General features: G+C 43.0%; 1 protein-coding gene across 7 annotated transcripts in view; it reads right to left on the reverse strand.

The window, feature by feature from the left end:
• Positions 1–21573, reverse strand: part of Dennd1a (DENN domain containing 1A) — a 463938-nt gene that overhangs the window by 166692 nt on the left and 275673 nt on the right. For all 7 annotated transcript variants that reach the window (XM_076928664.1, XM_076928662.1, XM_034495130.2 and 4 more), the window contains one exon: positions 17417–17462. In XM_076928664.1, the coding sequence (XP_076784779.1) occupies positions 17417–17462 (46 nt within the window). The remainder of the gene's footprint in view (positions 1–17416; positions 17463–21573) is intronic.

Here is a 21573-nt window from a genome sequence, read left to right on the forward strand (position 1 = left end):
AAATCAATGGAATGCTTCATAAGATCAGGATGCAGGCAGGCCTGTAGGGCATTTTCTTATTTACTGTTTGATGGGGGAGGGCCCAGTCCATTGTGGGTGGTGCCACTGCTGGGTTGGCCATCCCGAGCACCATAAGTAAGCAGGCTGAGCAAGGCATGAAAACAAGCCAGTAAGCAGCACTCTTCCACAGCTTCAGCATCAGCTCCTGCCTCTAGGTTCCTGCCTTGCTTGAGTGCCTGTCCTGACTTCCTCTAATAGTGGACTATGATCTAGAAGTGTAAGCTAAATAAACCCTTCCTTCTTCAACTTACTTTTTAGTCACGGTGTTTTGTGGTAGCCACAGAAACCTTGGTTGTGGTATTTAGAGATGCTGATGTGTAGTAAGAGTTTCTGCATGATTTCTAGAACTTGGTGACTCTAGGCTCAGGCGCTCTGAGAGCCTGCTGCATAATGCATTTATTAGGACTCAACTTCCCACGATCAGAACAACACGCTGACCCAGGATTACCTATATAGTACTTATTCAGTGATCCTCTGCCCTACTTTAGTTTCTAGCCCAATATTTAGCCCACAGCAGACAATTCTTAAATGAATGAATGAATAAATGAATGAAGGTGGGGGATGGAAGAGAGATGGATCAGAACCCATGGGTAAGCAGCACAGATCCCACATCTAGTCTGCTGAGTTCTGTCTAACCACACCAGATATACCAACCTGGGCAAGTCCATCTTCCCAGGCCTGTTTTTCTTTCTTCTGGGTTCACACAAAGACACTATCCTATCAGGTTGCTATGAGTATTAAATGGGTTAACATTTAAAAATTATTTAGTGCATGGCACAAAGGAAGTGCAAGGTAAGTGTTTGTTGAGTGAAAAACTAATGTTCTTTTGGGAGTGATAGGAATGTGCCAAATCTTTATTATGGTGGTGACTTCAAAACTGTTAAATTCATTGGACCATTGCTTTAAATGGATGGTTTGTTGACATGAACTATACCTCAGTGTGGTTGATAAACTCATCAGAATGATATCCAGAACAGAGAATACACTCACAGTAGACCTGAAAAGGCAGGGGTGGGTGCATGATTGTGAACAGGTACTCAGGACAAAGAGGCCACCCTGAAGACTTTGACTCCAGAGCCTTTTATGTCAATGTGAGAGCTTTAAAAAATGTTTGCATCTTGTGCCCTCTTAGGGTATGTCTAAATACCTAATGTCTGGGAAGGGGATTGAGCAGTTGATGAAATGGTAGGACCCACAACAAGGCCATGTAAAATTAAGAGGAAATGATGGCTCTTCACAGAATGGAGAGATGTAAATGCTGGGATATAGTAGTGCTGGCATGGGAAGCCAAAATGACTGCAAGATGAGGAGTAGGGCCCAGCTCTAGTCAAGTCCGTTCTCCTCTGATGGACTGCAATGGACGGCAGTGTTCCTGCACCAGGATGGAGGTGGTGGAGGTCACCGTGGTGAATTGTTGCTGTTATTCTTATACCAGGATCATCTCTGTGGCAGGACCCTAGCTCATTGGTCTGCAGTGTCTAACACAAAGTCCGACAAGGCACATATTCTTTAGCTAGGGAAAGGGCAGACCAGCTGTGACTGGCTCCATTCTACCGGGAGTCCAGACTTGCAGCAGATGTCAATGTGAACCCACTGTAAGCAAACTGGAATCTGCTCCAGGAAGTGCAATGGGAATAACAATGATGATGGCAATGATAACAACCATGTAAAATTACCATGATTAATTAGCACAGGATGAATTCACAGTGGACAGGGACAACAGTCATTAACTCAGGAACGAAGATGGCAGGTCTTGGAATCAGACCACTTCATCCAAGCCTTGTCTCAGGACTGTGACTTCCAGCAAGTTTTCCTGAGCTGCAGTTTTCTCATCTACAAAGTGGGAATGAAGCTGTCCAGCAGTGCTGTGGCTAGTGCAGCATGTGTGTCTGGAGCTCCGCACCAAGTCTGACTGAACTAAGGGTCAGCCCATGAGCTACTTTAGAGTTTCTCTCCTTGTGACTTGACAGGTATGCCAATTAAGGGGTTACAGTTCTGAGAAAACAGAGTTAAGCGTTATTTTCTGAGGAAGGCAGAGACTAGTGAGACTCTACTGTCATGATTTTATGCTATTAAAATTAAGACTCCCAGCGGCCTGTTGTTTTCCTGGCTTTGGGTCACGCTCTGAGGCTACATTGCATCTGAGCTCTAATTCAGCCTCCATGCTGTGGGCAAGTCTCTTAGCCCTTGTATCTGTTGAACTGGGTGCTCAACGAAGTGACACCCACATCTACGATAGTGGTTACCAGGAGGCTGGAGGAGGCTGGGTAGAGCTGCTGGCATTGTAATGCCATCTCTCCATCTGGGTGGTGGGAACACGGTGTGTCCCCATCATAGACTCGGCTCACCATATACTTAGGACAGGTCACTTTTCCCTTTAAATCTTATACATTAGCAAAAATTAGTAGCATAGTCCCGCCAGATTATTTTGAGAATTAAATGAGTAAATATGTATTATGATATTTAGGACAGTACCTGGGATGTAACTAGGTATTAAACTGCCCTTGCTATAAAAATAAAACAATTCTATTAATAATTTCATAGATAGTATACAATACTGTCAGAAAACATGTAGGCAAAGACAGATACCTATAGGCTACAACTGCTTTTTTAGGCTATCCTGCCTTCCTTCAGAGAGGTGTTAAGCGGATTGACTGGGGTTCCACCAAAACACGTGAGGCAGCAGCAGGATGGAGGGACAGCAGCAGACAAGAGAGGCTGGTCTGGATCTTAGGGGCCCTGGACAAGGGACAACTGTTTTTTAAATACAGTTGAGTCTCATGTAATCTGTAATTTGGGTACACAGATACTTGCTACATATGACAATAAGTTTATTTTTAAAAAGAACAAATATGTATTTTGTGTCTGTGTCGATCATGAGCAGAGTCATTTTGGACATCTACTCTGCACAGGCCCCCTGTGGCAGCACCAAAGAGCCCACCATGGGATAACTGGGGGTGGGGGAGGATGCAAGCTGGAACGTGGTTTTTCTTTTTTACCTTGGTTACTATTATTGTTGTTGTATGCATGCCATGGATCAGCATATGGAGGTCAATCTTGGGTCAGCTCTTTCCTTCTGCCATGTGGACTCCAGGGATTCAACTCAGAACCTCAGGCTTACACAGCAAGTGCTTTGACCCACCACGTTCTCTCGGCTTTCCTGATATACTATGCTTTGTTTGTTTTTCAAGACAGGGTTTCTCTATGTAGGCTTGGCTATCCAGGAATTTACTATGTAGACAAGGCTAGCTTCAAACTCAGGGATCCAGCTGCCTCTGTCTCTGGAGTGTTGATATTAAAGGCATGTGCTACCCTACTCAGAAACACACTGTTTTGATAGAACTCATATCCTTATAACCATGGCCATTATGGCTCACTCAGTTCATCCCTCTGGGAAAGGGTAACTCTCTCTGACTTGTCTCCTGATTCAGCTAAGATGTCTGCTCAAGTAAGCCTTTTCAATAGTGGGTTGCATTTTTTGTTTGTTTCTTTGTTTTTAATTTTGAAGGTAAAGGATATAGTTAAAATTAAACCAAAATGACATCGAAATAGTTTGTTATCAAAAATTTATACTAAGTGACTACTCCTGGGTTTTATGTAGTCATTTCTCCTGTTAACTGTATGCCCAGGGTTACAGAACTTGAAGGTCACAGCAAATCTTGAGGGACTGGCAAGTGACAGATGTTGCTATGCATTCTGTATCCATCACCTCTGACTGATGTCTGCAACAGCACAATGATAGCCACTCACTGTGCCCTTGTGTAGCCCAACCCTTTGTGTATATCATGTAAATCTTAGATACCCTTATATGACAAAGAGGGATACTGAGGGTCAGAAAGTAAAGGCACATAGCTCAGAAGCATGGGGTTCAGCTTTGAACACAGTTGAACTGCAATGTACCTGCATCACTCTGTACTTACTCTGACACAACTATTTCTCCTGACAAATATAATAGACCTTAAGAGACTTTTCTCTGGAATATCATACCCATTTGATAGATAAGAAAACCAAGGCTAAAGAGATGAAATAGTATGCCTGTGTTGTTGGAACTGTTGTGTGTCAGAGAAAGACACGCACATGGTTGTAGTGTTCTTTGTACTACCCAGCACATATAAAACGTAGCCAAATGCATGCGCATACATATGAGCACATAACAAAGAACAGCTTGAGGATCCGGTGGCCTCGTTGGAGGAAAGCAAAGAAGTAAGAGGAAAGACGCAAGTATAGATGGGAAGAGGAGAGGCAAATGGGAACCTAAGCTCTTTATTCTTCTTGAAATCTTGGGTACAAACAGAGGAAAAGTGACACTTTTCTTCCCTTTCTCTGCCCCAGAGGTCACCATGCTGCCAAGCAGTTGATAAACGTGGTAGCTTTGCTTTGGAGCCTGGAGTCACTGATGGGCTCTTTCCTGCCCCACAAAATTAAAATCTAAGTCCACAGCTCAGAGAGCCTTAAGAACCCACTGGAATTTCCCAGCATGCTTTAAATAGAAACAGAAGCTTGGCAGGGGAGGGAAGTGGGGCAAACATTCCCAGGTCAGGGCCACCCCACCTCACAGGGTAGTAAGCACTGATGCTCATTAACACAGCTTGAGACCTCATCCCAGGCCAGCAGAGGGCCTGCTCACCAGTGGGGCCTCTTCTGAGTGGCCACTCACATTGGTTAGTCTTTCACAAGAGATGCTGGGCTATAAGGACCCAGGGACAATTATACCATGATCTTTGAATTCTAGGGGCTGCTAGCCTCCTTGTGATGAGTCCTAGGAAAACCCTGATATGGAGTAGATCTTGCCTCAGTAGAATATCCACAGGTACCTGGAGCCTGTCTGGGTAGTCAGAAAGCACCAAGGCTGGTGTTTCGGCTTTTCACCTGCTACCTCTAGGCATGGCACACAGCTCTGGTTCCCGTCTCTGTGGGCTAGGAAACAAGACTGGGGGCTGGTGGGGGGGGGGGGAATCACTGCCAAATGCACAGGTTCTCTTCAGAGTCAGATAGTTCAATATGGGTAGGCCTTCCCCTTTTTAAGCTGAGTTCTGCCATTTCTCCTTAAGCCACAATCTTCAAGTCCATCGCAAAGCAGCCTCTACACAGTGGAGTGGGGGGTGAGACCTTCATACCCTTTACTCCACCACTGCTTTCGTGTAAGAGTCAAGAAACTGACATTCTTTATTCTCTTTTTTCTGTTGGGACTGGGCAAGAGAGTATGTAGTGAGACAGCCTGGCTCCTTCCAGCTTCCATATTACCCTTTGCTTTTCTAGGAACTCTTCCTGACTCCAGCTCCTATTACAAGGTATGGTCTCCAACTCCTTAGTCAAGTACAAGGGACAATAGGTTCAGAGATACATCTCATGGTATTCTTCATGTGCTTGATTACTAACCCCTTAAAATTATGGTTTTAACCTACCCTTTCCCATACAGACCTGCACCTAGAAAATGGCTTAAGAGCTTTATAATGCACTCTAATTTAAAATCTCCCCATATTCTTGTGGAGTAGGCATTGGGGTCTCATTTCATAAACAACAAAGTAAAGTTCTAAAATAAGTGACTGAGCTTGGGAGTTCCCAACATAGAGCCTGGGGCCCTTTACTGGGAAATGACACAGCTGGTGCTGAGCACACACTGAGGACAGAAGCTGGATCATCCACATCTCTTGTGATCACTATAGATAGGTTGCTAAATAGTTAACTGGACCCTAAATTAAGATTAGTATAATATCTGATTTTGCATGTTAAACTATTTCATACAGAGTAGTAACTTGGCTCAAATCCTTGTCTTTCACTGTGTGATTTTGGATAAGCAACGTAGCTTCTCTGTGCCTAAACTTTATCACCTAAAAAACAGAGCTATCAATACTAGAACAGACTTGTTAGAAAAATTAAACAGTGAGCTTATAATGTATCTATCTGGTACTTCATAACTGTACCCATCCAACTTGAAACAATGAGGTGTGGATTTAGGAGCTTCACTGGGAAGTGTAAGAGGATATGGATCCCCTAATCCCAAAATGGTTTGGGGCCTCCCTACCATAAAACAAGGCCTCACTCCTTCTATACAACTGCCACTGGCCATCATTCATTCATCAGTAAGCACAGCAAATCCCAACTCCCATCTCCACCTGCCTTTTATTTGAAATGTCAATATTTAAAGAGTAGAGAGGTTGGAGACCCAATTTAACAAGCATGCTGAAACATTGTTTATTGCCCCCATAAACATGGCTTAGTGAGAATTACGAACTTAATCAGAGGGACCTGATCTCCCATGAAAAAGAGCCCTTGGAATTTCAGAAACACCACCCTCATCATGAAAATCTCTTAACTTGGCAAACAAACTATAGGTGGCCTTAAATATGTGGGTACTTAAGGGATGGCCAGTGCTGTGATTTCTCTTATATAGGAGCCTCTGAACCCTGAAGGTCCACAGCACTTTGAAGATGTAGGAAAAATAGTTGGAAATCATATTCAGGAGACATGACTCAAAAAACCACAACAATGCTCTGCTGGGTGGGAAGGAGGACTTCACTGATGCCAAGGGATGACCAGAGAGAGTCCAGCGTCTTGACAAGGCTGGTGCTCTGCAGCCGGGCTGACCCGGCCCACCTCACCTCCTGAGTGCTTAAGGAAGCATGTGGCAAGAGAGAAGGTTTGGGGATCTGCTTTCTGGAGGAAAGGTATTCTGTTTAAAAAAAAAAAAAACAAAAAACAAAAAACAAAAAAAAAAGAAAAGGATGGCTTTTGTGGAAACTGTTTCCCTTTAAAACAACCATTTGCAAAGGAAGAGGTTCTGGCTCTTCCAACTTCCCAGAACCAGGATTCATTAGTGCTGCTCTGATCACTCTAGGAAAGGTTTTCATAAGACATCCACCTTGTACAGAACATATCAGTCTGGCTGCCAGAGGCAGGAAAGGCAGCAGATATAAAATTTTATTATTTCAATGCCCCAGTAGCAGCCAGGAGGACTTAATGAAATCGCTGAGATTTACAATCTGAAACAGCCATTTCACAGACAGATATGGTTAAGGGAGCTGTGCCCTCTGACCTTTCAACCCTTTGATCCTCTCACGGCAGGTGGCCTGAGGCCCCTCCTGGGCATCTTCCGACACTGTTGATCCTTGACGGGCAATAAGCCTGACCCTATACAGGTGACTCACATGCTGATCACCAGCAGCTGCTGCTAATGGAACACTCGCTCCAAGGTGGGAGAAGAGGATTGGATAGGCAGGGTTCAGTTGTGCTGAAATCACGTCTCATGGTCACTGCTCAACAATGGGTAATGACTATCATTCCAGAAAGTGTTCTTAAAAGTGAAACTCTGCCCTCCTGCAACCTCCGCCTGCCCCCAAAACACAACTCACCTTTAAAAACTAAATCATCGTTCTAAAAACAGAAAGAAAAAAAAAAGGGGGGGGGGGACCCAACCCTTAAGTCCTAAATGTATCTCTTAGAACTTCCCCCAAAACCATGTGCAGCAAATTTATACCAACGAAAATCAAAACAATTTTTGGAAACCTAAAATTGACTGTTTTCAGTTCCATGAAATTTCATTTAAAAAACCCCATATGCCAAAATGTCCAAATTCTCTTATTTTTAAAAATTGGGATGACTTCCAAAAATCATAGTTTCTCTCTCTCTCTCTCTCTCTCTCTCTCTCTCTCTCTCTCTCTCTCTCTCTCTCTCTCTCTTTCTCTCTCTCCCTCCCTCCCTCCCTCCCCCTCTAAAGCTAGGGATGGGTAGTGGAAGAATGTACTTATTAATCTTCATAATTTAACTCATTTGGTCAGTACAAGATATTTGCAGGCACACACTGAAGAGGACCCTTCCCAGTACTGGCTGCTGAGCACTGGGGTTTGGCATGGGCTGGAGAAGGACCTATGAGCCTCAATCTGGTCCTTTTAGTTTCTTTCAGGTACTAGTTTATAGAGCAAAGCATTTTATCAGGAAATACTTAGGGGATGTTGGTGGCTTCCAACAAGACTTGATGGTACCACACTCAAGCCTCAAGCCAATGCCCAGTATTCATACAAACACAGGATGAGGCCCCAAGCTTTCCCTGCCAAGGACTATGCTTAGTTAATGTACAGCTTAAGGAAGATCCTTTCACAGACTAAAGCTTTCTGTTCAACTTTAGATTAATCTTGAGTTCAACTGAGAACCAAACAATAGGGAAAAAGAGGTTTACCACTCCAGTTATATTCATTGTTTTTATTTGTTTACTACAGACAATGGTTTATGGAGAGAGTGGTTAGCAAGAAGTAGGTGAGATGTAGTTATTCATCACAGCTGGGCCACTTGGTACAAACTATTAAAAATACTCAATAATAACATTTGCCATTGAGTGAGAGCTTGCTCATGTGCCTGAGACTTAATGGTTACTCTCTGGGTAGGTGCTTGCATTTAGCTGATGGGGATCTGAAGGTACACAATGGCACAAGTGACCTGCACTAGATACAGAGACAATATTGGAGCTAGGATTCAAATCTGGCTCAACTAGTGCTCCAAAAGCCACAGTCCATCCACATTACTCTCAACAAAAGCAAAACACAAGCCAAACGACACATAGTAATTTGTGCAGAAAATGCCAGATTTCAGCTTGCTTACACATTGCCCTGGCCCATTTAAATGCCTTCCGAATCAATTATTTTAGGTCATTAAGAGGAAGTTTAATTTGGTTGACAAACACCCCTACTGTGGTGACCTCACATATCAACAGTAAATGCCTGATGGTCACAAATTCGTACCATGAGCGGTTGAGCATGGTGTTAAATAGAACCACATGTGCCCAGATCCCAAGCGGGATTTGCCAAGGCCAAGGGAGTCTCTCTTCAATCATCACTGCCATCGAAACACTCCCATCAGGTTACCCCGATCACCCCCAAGGAGTTTATGAAAAGAAGTCCCCAGGCACTCGGGGCTGGCCTCAGTTAAAAGTGACTCCAAGTGAATGCCAACGTAGGAAAGTTAATTACTGTAAAACAGAGGATAAAAAAGAGGGCAGAGATTGTCTTAGGGAGATGAGTTCCTTAATTCTTTAAAGAAAGAATTCCATTCCACAGCTATGAAATACTGGTAGTCACTTCCATTGGTTTTGCACCTATCAAGTGATGGACATGGTGTACACACATTTCTTCGCTTGCTTCTCATTAAAAATTTCTGTGAAGTGAGGAACCTACTCATACAAAGGTAAGCTTTAAAGGGCCATCTTAACACAGCCAGAAGTCCTTTTAAGGCAGCGACCAGGAAGCTTCTAGAATTGTGCACATTAGTAGATCTAAACTTCACTTATTATTTGTTTCCAAGAGGCATCTCCAAAGAGGCCAGGAGTAGAAGCATTTTGTACTTTGGGGACAGACTGTGAAATGACTCATACCTTTTCCCCATTAATCTGATTCCTATCTTAAACAAGAACCTGGTTAGAAGGCTCTTGTCCTAGAGAAAGTTGGACTCAGGTCTGCAGGGCTCTTTCCACTCTGTCCCAGGGCTCCTGCAGCCCACTTCTTACCTTCATCTGATGAGAACTTGATTCAGTTAAGCATCTCTTGGTAAGGGGTTATTAACTCAGAGTTTCCTCTGAAGTCAGTTTTAACATTGTTGAATGGGCCTGGCTTATAATGGCAGGCTAAGAGACAAAAGAAAAAAAAAAAAAAAAAAAACCCTGGAAAACAAAGCATCATCCACAGTGCTGCATGACTGCTCAGTTTCTCTACACTGTGACCGACGCTCACAACCAAGAATTAAACTGAGAATGGCAGGACTTTAGGAGATCCTCACCTTTGTCAGAAGTACTTGCTCCCTTTGATTACACAAAGTACCACGGGGGCTTTAAGCTGTTTTCTATGAACTGATCTCAACATAGGTTAAGTGGCATATTAAAGGCAGATGCCACTGTGAAGAGGAGATAGCTTCCAGGGGAAAACCCACCCACTGAACCAGACCTCTTTTGATGCCCTGGGAGAACAAGACCTATGTGCTTGTGTTCTGAATTCTTTATTCGATGGTGGTGCTGATGGCATTTTAAGAAAATTTGGGCATTGCCAAACCACTGTGCAATTACTTCTTTCTTTACAAAAATCAGCCAATCTCTAGGGTTTCAATCATCAACCTTTGCCTATTACATTTATACTATCCAACTATGAACAGCTGATTGAATACTTAGAACAAGCTCTTCACACTCATTAAACTAGTTAATTCTCACAAAGCTTTGAGATGCTATTGCATTTCTACAGATGAGACAAGGAGCCCTGGAGAGACAAGAAAGTGGGTCCCATCATTCTGGAAATAGATCTTGTCTAAGGAGGTTGCTATACTGCCACAAAGAGTCCTGCGATTTCCTTTCCCAGGACATCCAGAGTGAGGTACTATGCTGGAAAAGGTTGACTTAAGTGTGGGGCAGGGCCAGGCCTAACCCACACAGCTTTGTGGGACATGGCACAGAGGAGCAGCTGTGGGTTGACAGACCTTTTTTTTTTTTTTTTTTTTTTTTTTTTTTGGCAGGGAATCATTTTATTTAAAGCCTTCACTCCTCCTTTTGCAAGGTGTATTTTGTAGAAGGGCTGAACCAGGTTTCCAAGGAAAAAAAGAGATAGTCCCTAGTGTGTGATAACTCACCCCTCCCCCAGTGTGTAATAACTTACATCCCAGTGTATGATAACTCAAAGTCTTGAAGTATTCTAGGCGCTGCCATCCCCTGCCCCGCCCCCCTCTCCTGATTAGGTTCTCTTTATGAACCGGTGACTGTATCCATCAAATAAGATTTTTTTTTCATGCAAACTTTGCTTTCTTATTGCCCCAATAATCAACTCCCAATGGTATTTTTCTATGAATGTGAGTAAGGACACATACAAACAAGCCACCATTTGTACTTGAACAGGATTGTGGCTCAGAGGTTTATAAACTACACTGTACCTCTGCCTACATGTGGAATCCTGGGAAGCAGCAGAATGCTTCAATGGTTAACGAGACACTCAGCTTTACTCTGTACTGAATGATTTAAAAATAAGTAATAAATAAATGTGAACAAAGGATCAAAGACTTGCTATCCCATGAAAAACATGAAAAACTAGCTAAAATACTGCCACCTTAAACAACAGACACCCAGTTTCTTTGTAATGCAAAATAACCCCCAAAAAAATGTCTATAAGAGAATCCCATTATTTTGTGTCAAAGCCCAAGAGTGTACCAAGACCTTCACTGCAGACATAGACAATGTGGCCTCTGCATTCCAGAGATCAAGACAGTTTGGATCTGACAGTTTAGAGTCTTTCCTCAGAAAGACACCTTGGTGAATTTGTAGAACCAGGCTCTTTAGTGGCTATTGGCCAAGCCTTCCAAGAGAAATATGAACAGAAAGATGTAAGATTACTAGAAGCCCAGCTGTTTGCCCTGTGTGGCCATCATATGCCTCTTTAATAGCTAGTAAGGAAAGCTGGCTAGGCGTAGACAGCTTGGTCCTAGATCTCATGTTCCCCATTCCCATGGCCTAGAACTATCACTGAGGACATCATTTACATTTGTAATTTCAAACTATGGTGGAGCATGGATATTTAATGCATAAAAATACTTGAACACACAGAGGAAGTGAAGTACAGTGGCCCAGACCTTTGATTCCAGAATGTGAAAGGCTAAGGCAGGAGGATTGCTTCAAAGCAACAAGTAAAATAAAATCCAAATAACAGCCAGAGAGGAGAGGACAGTACTGAGTAACAGTGGTGTTTAAATCCTTCAAGCAAACTATCACTACCAACACCTCAGCTGTGGCCTGGTAGCAAAGGAAACCATTCAGAAGCATGGGTTGGGGACGCTAACACATCTGAATTTTATACACACGGTTTTGGTTGTAATTTCCTTAAGAATTACCTTGATCTTTACAAATATCAATTTACTTTATTAACAGTGTGAAGCAGTTTCCAAGCATTTTATATGGCAGGACTGGTTCTAATGACCTACAAGGAGAAGGCCTGACCATGTCCCTCCCCTATTTACACCCTTCAATGGCTCTCTGTTGCCCTATAAAGTTCAGACTCTTTAATGCAGCTTACAGGCTGGCTGGCCTCCCCCTTCATGCTCCTGCTGCCATGGAACTCCTCATGGTCCTGCAAAGCCCTGGTCCCACTCCAGGCTCTGCTGGTGTGGTTGGCTCCCTGTGCTCCTGGCTTTCCTGGGCCTGGTCTACTTACTGGTTGGGCTTCAGCTTCCATATTTCTTATCTGAGAAGTATGGCCTTAAGCCCTCTAGGCTAAGGCCAGTGGCTACCACAGCTGGTATCTGCCTAAATTCACTGTTAACTTCGACCTGTCTGCATCTACTCCAGAAAAACCTCCAAGAAGGTAGAGACTAGGCACAGCCAATATTATATACAGACCCGGGATACAAAAGTTTCTTAGCGCCTTACCATGGAAAGGGCTGCGCATGGGCCAGACCATATACATGCTGAACAGCTATAGGACTTTGCTATCCTAGATAAAGAAAGTAAGATCCAGAGAGATGAAATATCACAATTGCCACCGTCACCCTCTGGAAGTTCAAGAAATCTAGCACTGACACAGAGCCACAATATAGTACCAGAACTTTTCAAGAAAACAAAACAAAACAAAATAAAAACAAACACAAGTCAAATGCAAGGATGTGGTGAGGCAGGGGTTTGAAAGGACACTGATTGCATCTTATGAAGTGTTATTCCCAACCTTGGGACAATGCAAACCAGGGGACACTGGGCAGTTGCACACCAATTTTGCTATGGCTGTTTCTCTGGGGAACCTAAGAGTTCACATATTATGATTTCAAAGCCACCAACTTAACAATATAAATGATTTTAAGGCCACTGAACAAAACAAGACAGCCATGGCTGCTGACTCCATGGAGTTCTTTATGCTGGGCCTCGCCAGATCTTTCCAATGATTCCATACAGGGAACTCCGCCCCTATCCTCAGTGTGTAGGTGAGAAAACAAGAGGCTCATCACTTTGATATCCTTGCCCAACATCAGCTGAGCAGGAAGTAGGACATCCAGACTCCAGGACCTAAATCCCAAACACCCCACCTCTGCATACAGCAGGGTCTCAATCACAAGGTAACCTTAGCCTTTCTTCAGAAACAGGACTCTGTTATCACCTTTCCCTCCACCTTCCTGACCATCCTATTGTAAAACGCCTTTTAGCTGCACCCCTCCTCATCTCGCTCTAAGGTGTGCACAGAGCACTGTTTTGAAGCATGTGAGGAAGGTCTTCATTTACAAATAGGAGAAGCACCATCTACAAGACATGACCTGGCACCTGCTAGCAGATATGGCGCAGAAGGGGGACTGAATAAATGTGTCTTGATCTAAATTGAGATCAGCTGAATGAAAGGAAATAGTCAGTATGTAATCTGGCCATGTTTTGGGATTTCCTAGCTGCCAACTAACATGATCACTCTCTCCAAGAAGCAGTTAGGCCTATGCCAATACCCTCGGCTATTCTGCTCATTTGCCACTAGCCTCCAATTGCTTAAATGAGAGAAAGACTATCAAGAGGCAGAAGGAGGGAGAGGGAAGAAGAACAGCTATAAACTTGTCACTTTGGAAGAAAAGTGGACTCTTTATAGTGACAAGGTTACCATTTAGCAAACAGCAATGGCATCTTGCTCAACCGTGAAGACTAGAAGTAGGTCTTTCCTCAAAATAACCTTCCTTCCAGTGAGAATACTAGGTTATAATTTATGTTTCTTTTTGTGCACAAATTTGAGTGTCATAAAAATGGTTAAAAAGTCTTCCTATGGTAGCTTTTTCTAAACTTTTATGAACATCTGCCACATTCATTTGAAGTTTAAAAAATCCTGGCACATATGCAAAGGCATAATAAGGTGCCTATAGCTTTCAAGAAAAAATAACAAGCCAGTCAAAAATAAGCCTCTTGCTGAATTGCCAGTAAGAAAACTAGTGTAGTGAGGAGCTAGGCCTCCCCAGCCCCTTCCTCACAGAGCTGCTCGACCGCCAGGCCACATTCCTCCTTGGCGTTGGAGACCCTTAGGAAAATCTCAGGACATGCTGCAGCACTGATGGCCATGTCAGAGCTATGTAAGTCCAGCAAGCATGCACAATAGGACCTTGAGCCTGAGCTCAAGTCCAGGAGACCCAGAGAAAGAAGTGTCGTGGGGATAGGGGCAACACTCACAGGAAACATTATTGTTGGGGTTTATAAAACTACCCGGAGGCTGGAACAACTTCCATTTTTGTTTTTCTTTTGGCACTGACCACATAAGAGTTCAGCACAGCAGGGCCACTGCTTCCTGAACCTAAAACCCTTTAAAGACGGGTCAAAACAGACTGGTACCTGTTCACCTAAGTGCTTCAAATTTTAGCATACTCTGCATTGTATGCTTTACTATACAAAAAGGCTTGTTCTATATTAATTAAAGTCCCATAAAATTAAAAATATTTAAAGCCCTCTTTTGAGTGTGTGCAAGCATGTACACACAGGCACGAGGGCCTATGCCTATATGTGCAAGCCTGAGGAAGATATCAGGTACCTGCTCTATTATTCTCCACCTTATTTCTCTGAAATAGGGTCTCTCACATAACACAAAGATAGGCAGGAAACCAGCAAGTCCCCATGATCTTTGGGTCTCTGTGCCCAATAGCACCGGGTTTATAGGTGCCAGTGGCCTGGCTTTCTATGAGCAATGATGGCTTTGGTGACCTGCGAACACTGATGCCTGTTGGAAGGCTTTAAAGTATGCTCAGTTACAGATCCTCAAGAACTAACTGCAGCTTTCTCAGAAAGCTATGGCTTCAGATAATACCACCTGCGTGGCACCCTGCTAAAGAAGCTAAGGCTATGATAGAAGATGATGCTGTCTTTGCTCCCATGAGATTCATATTCCATAGGACACACAGTGGGACTTGGAAACAAACAGCTATTGTTTAGATTAAGAGTAGAGAAGAGTAAGAGATCCCACAAGTAAAAGATGAATACTTTCTGGAATTGCCAAAAAGGGCAGGGCTTCTATGGGGACACACAGGATCTATTTGGTACAAGCATTGGCTCATATGCATTCTTGCAATAATAGGTCAGAAGGTTTGACAGCAGTGGAGAAGCCATGGAAAGCTTGGGGGGCAATACAGAATGAGAATGGAAGGTGTGCTGTAGTGACCACACCTGGCAATCCACATGACAACTGCCACCATAGGGGGACTAAGAACTAAACTTTATCCTCATTTTTTGTACCTCCAGGACTTAGCACAATTCTTGGAACACACAAGGCCCACATTTTGCTATCAAATCAGTGAATAGGGCTTTGTAAGAATCCAAGAAAGCTAAGGAAAAGAGCCAAGGAAGGCAGTGGGAAAGGAACAAGATTGGAGATGCTTTATATAGAGACTTGTGAGTATTTATCGAGAATGCTTGTGCCTCAACTTTGGGGCATCTGCAGGCAAAATACCTTTCAAGGAACTGGGAACATCAGAAGGGAGTTGAGTGCTTAGAATGTGTGTCTGCAAATAATAAACTGTTGGAGAAAGACTGACACAGCTCAAGTTTAGGGAGGTGAAGTTCAATGGGTTCTTGAAATCAGTGGGGACCTGAAATTCAGAGAGAGAGAGAGAGAGAGAGAGAGAGAGAGAGAGAGAGAGAGAGAGAGAGAGAGAGAAAGAAGAGCAGAGCAGAGCAGAACAGGCAGTGTTATCATCACAGAACAGTGTCACTGACTTGACTTCGTGCTTAAGAAAGAGCCTTGAACAAGATGGCTGGAGGGCACACAGAGAGGAAAAGCAAGCCAAGACCAGATACTTTGTATAATGCTGAAGGTACTGGGACACAAAAAGGGTCTGGAAAAGCCTATGACAGAGCAGACTTGAAGGCAGGAGGAGAAGCAGGAGGGAACTGCGGACTCTGATAGACCCAATAGTCTTTAGTGCTTTAAACTCCAAAGCAGTTGGCATGAAAGGTCCATTAGAAAGGATTTACTTTTAATTTTTGTATAGGAGCTTTGAATAGACTCCCCACACTTAACAAAGGTAAAACACACAAGCAGTTTCTTCAGTCTGATCTAAATACATCATCCAAGATAGTCCATAAACTGTGTACTGTATGTGCTTAGGGCTGGGTGATGACAGGGAGGGACTGTTAACAGAATGTAGGAGCCACATGGCCGTCCTGTCAAATTAGAAATTTGAGCAGATTTCTGTGGTCTATTTTGATCAAGATTCTCAATGTCAAACAAACAGGTTTTTCGATAACCAACTCGTTTCATTTTTGTAAGCACAATGGCAGAGCGTGCAACAGTTAGCGGCGAAGCAGGTGGTCCTCGTTGTCAACGTGGAATGAAAGGAACAGAAGAAAAGTAGCATTTCCTTTAAGACATGCTAAGCACCATGGCAGGCAAGGCTGGGGACTTCCTCCCAGAGCCCACATGTGTCACACAGGCAAGCTAACTAGCCCCACCCTGCTCTGGGCAGTGCTAATGTCTGTTCTTTCCCCAGGAAGGGGGAAAAAAAAACCCCTGGAGGTCTAGTCTACAAATCAAGGGCATGAACAAAAGCATAGAAAGTCCACTGAAAGCACTGTGCATGATTGGTACAGCCATGCAGAAAGCAATCTGGCAGCAGACTCAGCTTTGACCAAGCAGTTCTGCTTTAGGTATTCTGCTCTAGGGATATAATGCAGAAAAAAAAAAATGAAGATAAAGCCTTATGCATAAAGATGTTTGTTGAAGTGCTATTTATAATAGTGAAAAAATCATCTGGAAAACTAAGTGCTCAACGGCAGAGAAGTGGTTAAGTTGTAGGAATGACAGGGAACAAATGGAGAACTGTTGTTACTGAGGGTGGATAAAAAGGGCAGGGATTCTCACATTATAACACTGACAGTTAAAGACAGCATTAGATGTGATAAATATCTACAGGATAAAGACTAAGGGAAGACTAGTAAAATGCTAACAGTAGTTCATTCTGAAATAATGGCAATGTGGCTAATTTTAATTTTCTTCTTCATAACTTCTATAAACCATTTGTATCACATTTCCTACCATGAAAATGTAACACTGTTACAGTGACTTAGAATAAATGTCATCATGAAAAACAAACAAATTCTTTCCAAACAAACCTTATCCAAGCCCAAATGGTATCTCCTTTCCTACCTCCCTACCCTCTCTTATTCACCCAGGGAAAAATCTACCATCTTCAACCAAAGCAGAGAAGCCTAGAATGCAGGAGACAGAGGGTCTAGGTTGACGGATCGGGTTTGTGCACTGGACAGAGGGATGTGCACGAGTAGTTGCTTCAGCTGCTCCTGCATGCAGAGCTACACATCCTGAGATCCCATTTTTCTGCTACACAAAGCAAAACCAAAGCCCACATCAGGGATCAGGGAGGAAAAAAGCCCACTTACCTCCATTAAACTTAAATGGATTCCTATGAGGTAGGGCATGGGAGCACTGTGAAGAGAAACAGAGACACACAGCTGCTTTAATGTCTGTTGCTTCCGACAGAAAATTACAGATGGTTCACTATTTAGAGAAAAGCTGTTTTAATAAACGTATGCACAGTTACATTTCCTTTCACAACAAAAATCTTAATGTGACATTTTGTTTCCAAGCCTAGAAACGTCAAAGAATTTAAAAATGCAGGCAGCACTGGGAATGGTATGGGTAGCAGGAAGAGCATCAACCTTTGTGTCAGCTATCAATCCCAAACAGCAGCTAGGCAGCTTTCTGGCCTCAGTCACCTTATCTTTAAAATGGGATTCTTGGCTCAACCCCAACTACTGTTACCAGACAGAGATAAACATACACAGTACAAAGGTCCTGATACTAATGGGAACTATGGTCTCAGCAATTATAAAGGGAAAAAGTGAAGGTTGCATAGAGAGCACAATGAAGACATACAGCTCAATGTTTGAAAATCATCCAGCAAGCTTTGGTATGCCATGGCACACATGTAGCTGGGTGACTGAACACATAGTCCTCCACTGTCTGCTTCCTTTGCAGAGCAGAAGCAAGTCCAGAGGTTCTAAACTCTGGGCATTCTGTAGCTCTCTCTCTCTCTCTCTCTCTCTCTCTCTCTCTCTCTCTCTCTCTCTCTCTCTGTACGTATTTATTTTTTATGTTTCTTTTCCTTTCATTTTACACTTTTATTCTCTCATATATTACATCCTGACGGAAGCTTTCCTTCCTTCCACTCCTCCCCTCCCCTAGATCAATTTTTGTTACTCTTCAAGAAAGAAAGAGAAAGAGAAAGAGAAAGAGAGAGGGAGAGAACAGACAGACAGAGAGATCAGGCTTCCCTAGTATATCCACCAAACATGGCCTAACAAGATAGAATTGCAATACTGAGTACAAACCCTCAAATCATGGATCAATGAGGTAACCCAGTAGGAGGAAAAGGGTCTGAAGAGCAGGTAAAAGAGTGAGAAATACACACCCAACTCTCATTGTTGGGAGTCCCACAAGAATACCAAGCTACACAACCATAAGGTACATATAGAGGGCCTAGCTCAGATCCATACAGGGTCCCTGCTTGTTCCTTCAGTTTCTGTAAGCCCCTATGAGCTCTGGTTAGTTGATTCAGTGTCTTGTGTTCTCATGGTACCCTTGACCACTCTGGCTCTGACAATCAATCCTTCCTCTCCATATTCTGCAGAGTTCCTCTGGCTCTGCCTAATGCTTGGCTGTGGGTCTCTGCATCTGCTCTCATGGGTTGCTGGATGACATCCCTCTGATGACAATTAGCTAGGCACTGATTTATGAGAATATCATTAGGAATAATTTCATTGACTTCCACCCCCTACCACCACCCTGTAGTGTTTGGTTCTATCCTGGGTCTCTGGGCTGCCTTGCCTCTAGTTCCTGGCCATCCAGGCAGTGTCAGGCATGGGCTTCCTCTCTTGGAGTGGGCCACAAGTTGGACCAGTCATGGGTTGGTCAATCCTACAAGTTCTGTACCACCACTGCTCCAGCACAACTTGTAGACAGGACAGATTATAGGTTAAAGATTTTGTGGCTGGGTTGATGTCCCAGTTCTGCTGCTAGGGTCCTTGCTTGGATATAGAAGATGGCCAGTTCTGGCTCAGTATCCCCAGTTACTAGGAAACATCACCACAGTCACTCTCGAAGATTCCAGGGAGTTACCACTGCACTCATACACTCATTTATGGTGTTTCCCTCTGGTGATAATGGTTATATGAAGTTACCTTTTCCTACCAACACAATAATCCCCATTCTACAAAGGGGAAAATAGACTAAAAGAAGCTAAACTGCTTATTTAATGCCACAAAGTCAAGCAAGCAATAAACCCAGGCTGGCTCTGACTTGTATTGCCAAACACACCTTGTCTTCCTTGGGAGTAGAAGAGGAAGGGCAGGAAGGACAGAAATGACTGGTAACCTTCCTTGATGCCTTTCCAAATATGTCACACATCCAACAACACCAGCAGGGTTAATTTTTAATGAAATTAGAGTCAAGACAATTGGCTTGAACTAGACTGTCCAGGTACCTTCCCTCAGGGGTAGCTGTGGAAATCACAGTGGAGGGACATGAATATCTCCCTGGATGCAGACCTGGGGAAACAATGAGGCAGGGGGTGACTGCAAACCAGGAACTCATGCTGCATCTGGAAATCAGTGGGGAGGCAACTAAGGTTCTTAGACATTACATTAAGCTTAAAAATTGCTTGAACACTTAAAAAAGAAGAAACACTGCAATTCCCTCATTACAACTCAACAAATACAATTCTTCAAGCAAACCATTCTTCAGAACACAAAATGTCCTCATTACTACAGACCTCAGCAATCAGGTATCTTAGGAGCCTGGAAGACAGACTTAAATATTAGCCGCACAGTCTGAGAACTATTCTTCTAGACTTTGTATTTGATAATAGCTAAAGAAAGAACTGTACAAACAAACTACAGTGGAAAGAAACAGAGCTGTCTTTTCTTCCAGCATCTTCTTCCATCCTTTTTTTCCCCCTTCCAGGTACCTTCGGGGCACATGCAGCTTCTCTTTGCTTCAAGAGGCAAAGAAATGCCCTGTGATATTTTTGCCCCGAAACTGTAAACCATTAGCTTAGCTGCCAGCCACACAGATGCTCCAACTTCCCAGTGTGCCTGGCTTTGCTGCCTGAGCTTTTTCCAGTGTACACCGAAATGAATGTGTTTCTAATTAAGTAGCTTCAGGAACACGACAGCTTCAATGTCAAAAATACAAAGTCTGAACCCCGGCAGGAAGTCTTAAGACTGCAAATGTCTCATCTAGTGGAGCCTTGCCTAATGTAATGAAAGGAAGCAGGAAGAGCACAAAATTCCAGAAAAAAAAAAAAAAAAGGCCACTCATTAATGTGTCCAGAGTATGGCCTGACACAGGGAGAGAAAGAAGCAGAAGCTCACAGTATTGAACTAAATCTTACTGACTTCCCGGATCTCATATGGAAGCATATAACTGACCAGTAACCATGTGTTTCAAATAGAATTTCAGAACCAAAATCCCAACAAGTGAGTTAACAAACAGAGAGAGTCAAACAACTGTGAGAAAAAGGTGAAAATAATCCCGACAGCCAAAGCCCTTGGTGTAATTTAACCACAGACTGTTCTTTAAAGAGGAAACATTCTCTAGAAACTGGAATATGTAGGTTTTAATGCCATGCTACGTTAGTCTGAATGCTAGCCGACAGAATCGGGGAGCCTTATGAAAATGACTTAGAGAGGTCAGAAGGGACAGAGCAGGCCTCATTCTTTGGACACAGTTGGGATGAATAATTACAGCTTCTTCCAGAAAAGCAGTTTTGCAGCCAAGCATTGTTAGGCCTGCACGATCTGTATTTAGACAACATTTAAAGCACGTGCATTTTGAATCTGATCAGCTCTGTGCTTTGCAGGAAAGCAAATCTGGACAAATACCTTCGTCTATTTTTCGTCTATTGTTATCATTTGCTTCCAACACCTCAAATGCTTCCCAGAATCTACAATTTTTTTTTGCTCTGAAAATATGTAATTATAAATTCTAAGTGGGGGTGGGAGAGGAAAGAAAAAAGGAAGCCGCCTCCTTAACATTTCAACGTGGCAAGTACACAAGTGGGTAATTCTAGGTATGTTCTGAACATACTTTCTATTCTCTATATACCTCAATAATTACAGCTACTTACACATTTTCTTGGAGACCTTTTCTTTGCCTTTTTATTACATGAGGCAACCCATGACTAGACCATCTAATACATCTACTCTTATTTTTGGCTCATCCTTTTCTAATAGTAACCTAAACTAATGGTTTCATATCTTTGAAGTTAACTGCATGTATTTTATTGTTTTCTCATTTTGTACACTGACATTTTCTGTATCACTCTACAATCATTGTGATTGTTATTTAAAAGGCTGCATAATATTCCACTTAGCAGGGTGGGCCATAATTTATTGAATCTGATTCCTGGAATTAGACACCAAGTTGTTCCTAACTTTTCACTAATATAAGAAACACTGCAATAAAAATAAACAAACAACTTCACACATGGAGTACATGAATTCCAAGACAGAGATTACTAAACAAAGGGTTAGATTTA

This window comes from Arvicanthis niloticus, chromosome 2 (assembly GCF_011762505.2).
Source record: "Arvicanthis niloticus isolate mArvNil1 chromosome 2, mArvNil1.pat.X, whole genome shotgun sequence".
Classification (NCBI taxonomy): Eukaryota; Metazoa; Chordata; class Mammalia; order Rodentia; family Muridae; genus Arvicanthis; species Arvicanthis niloticus.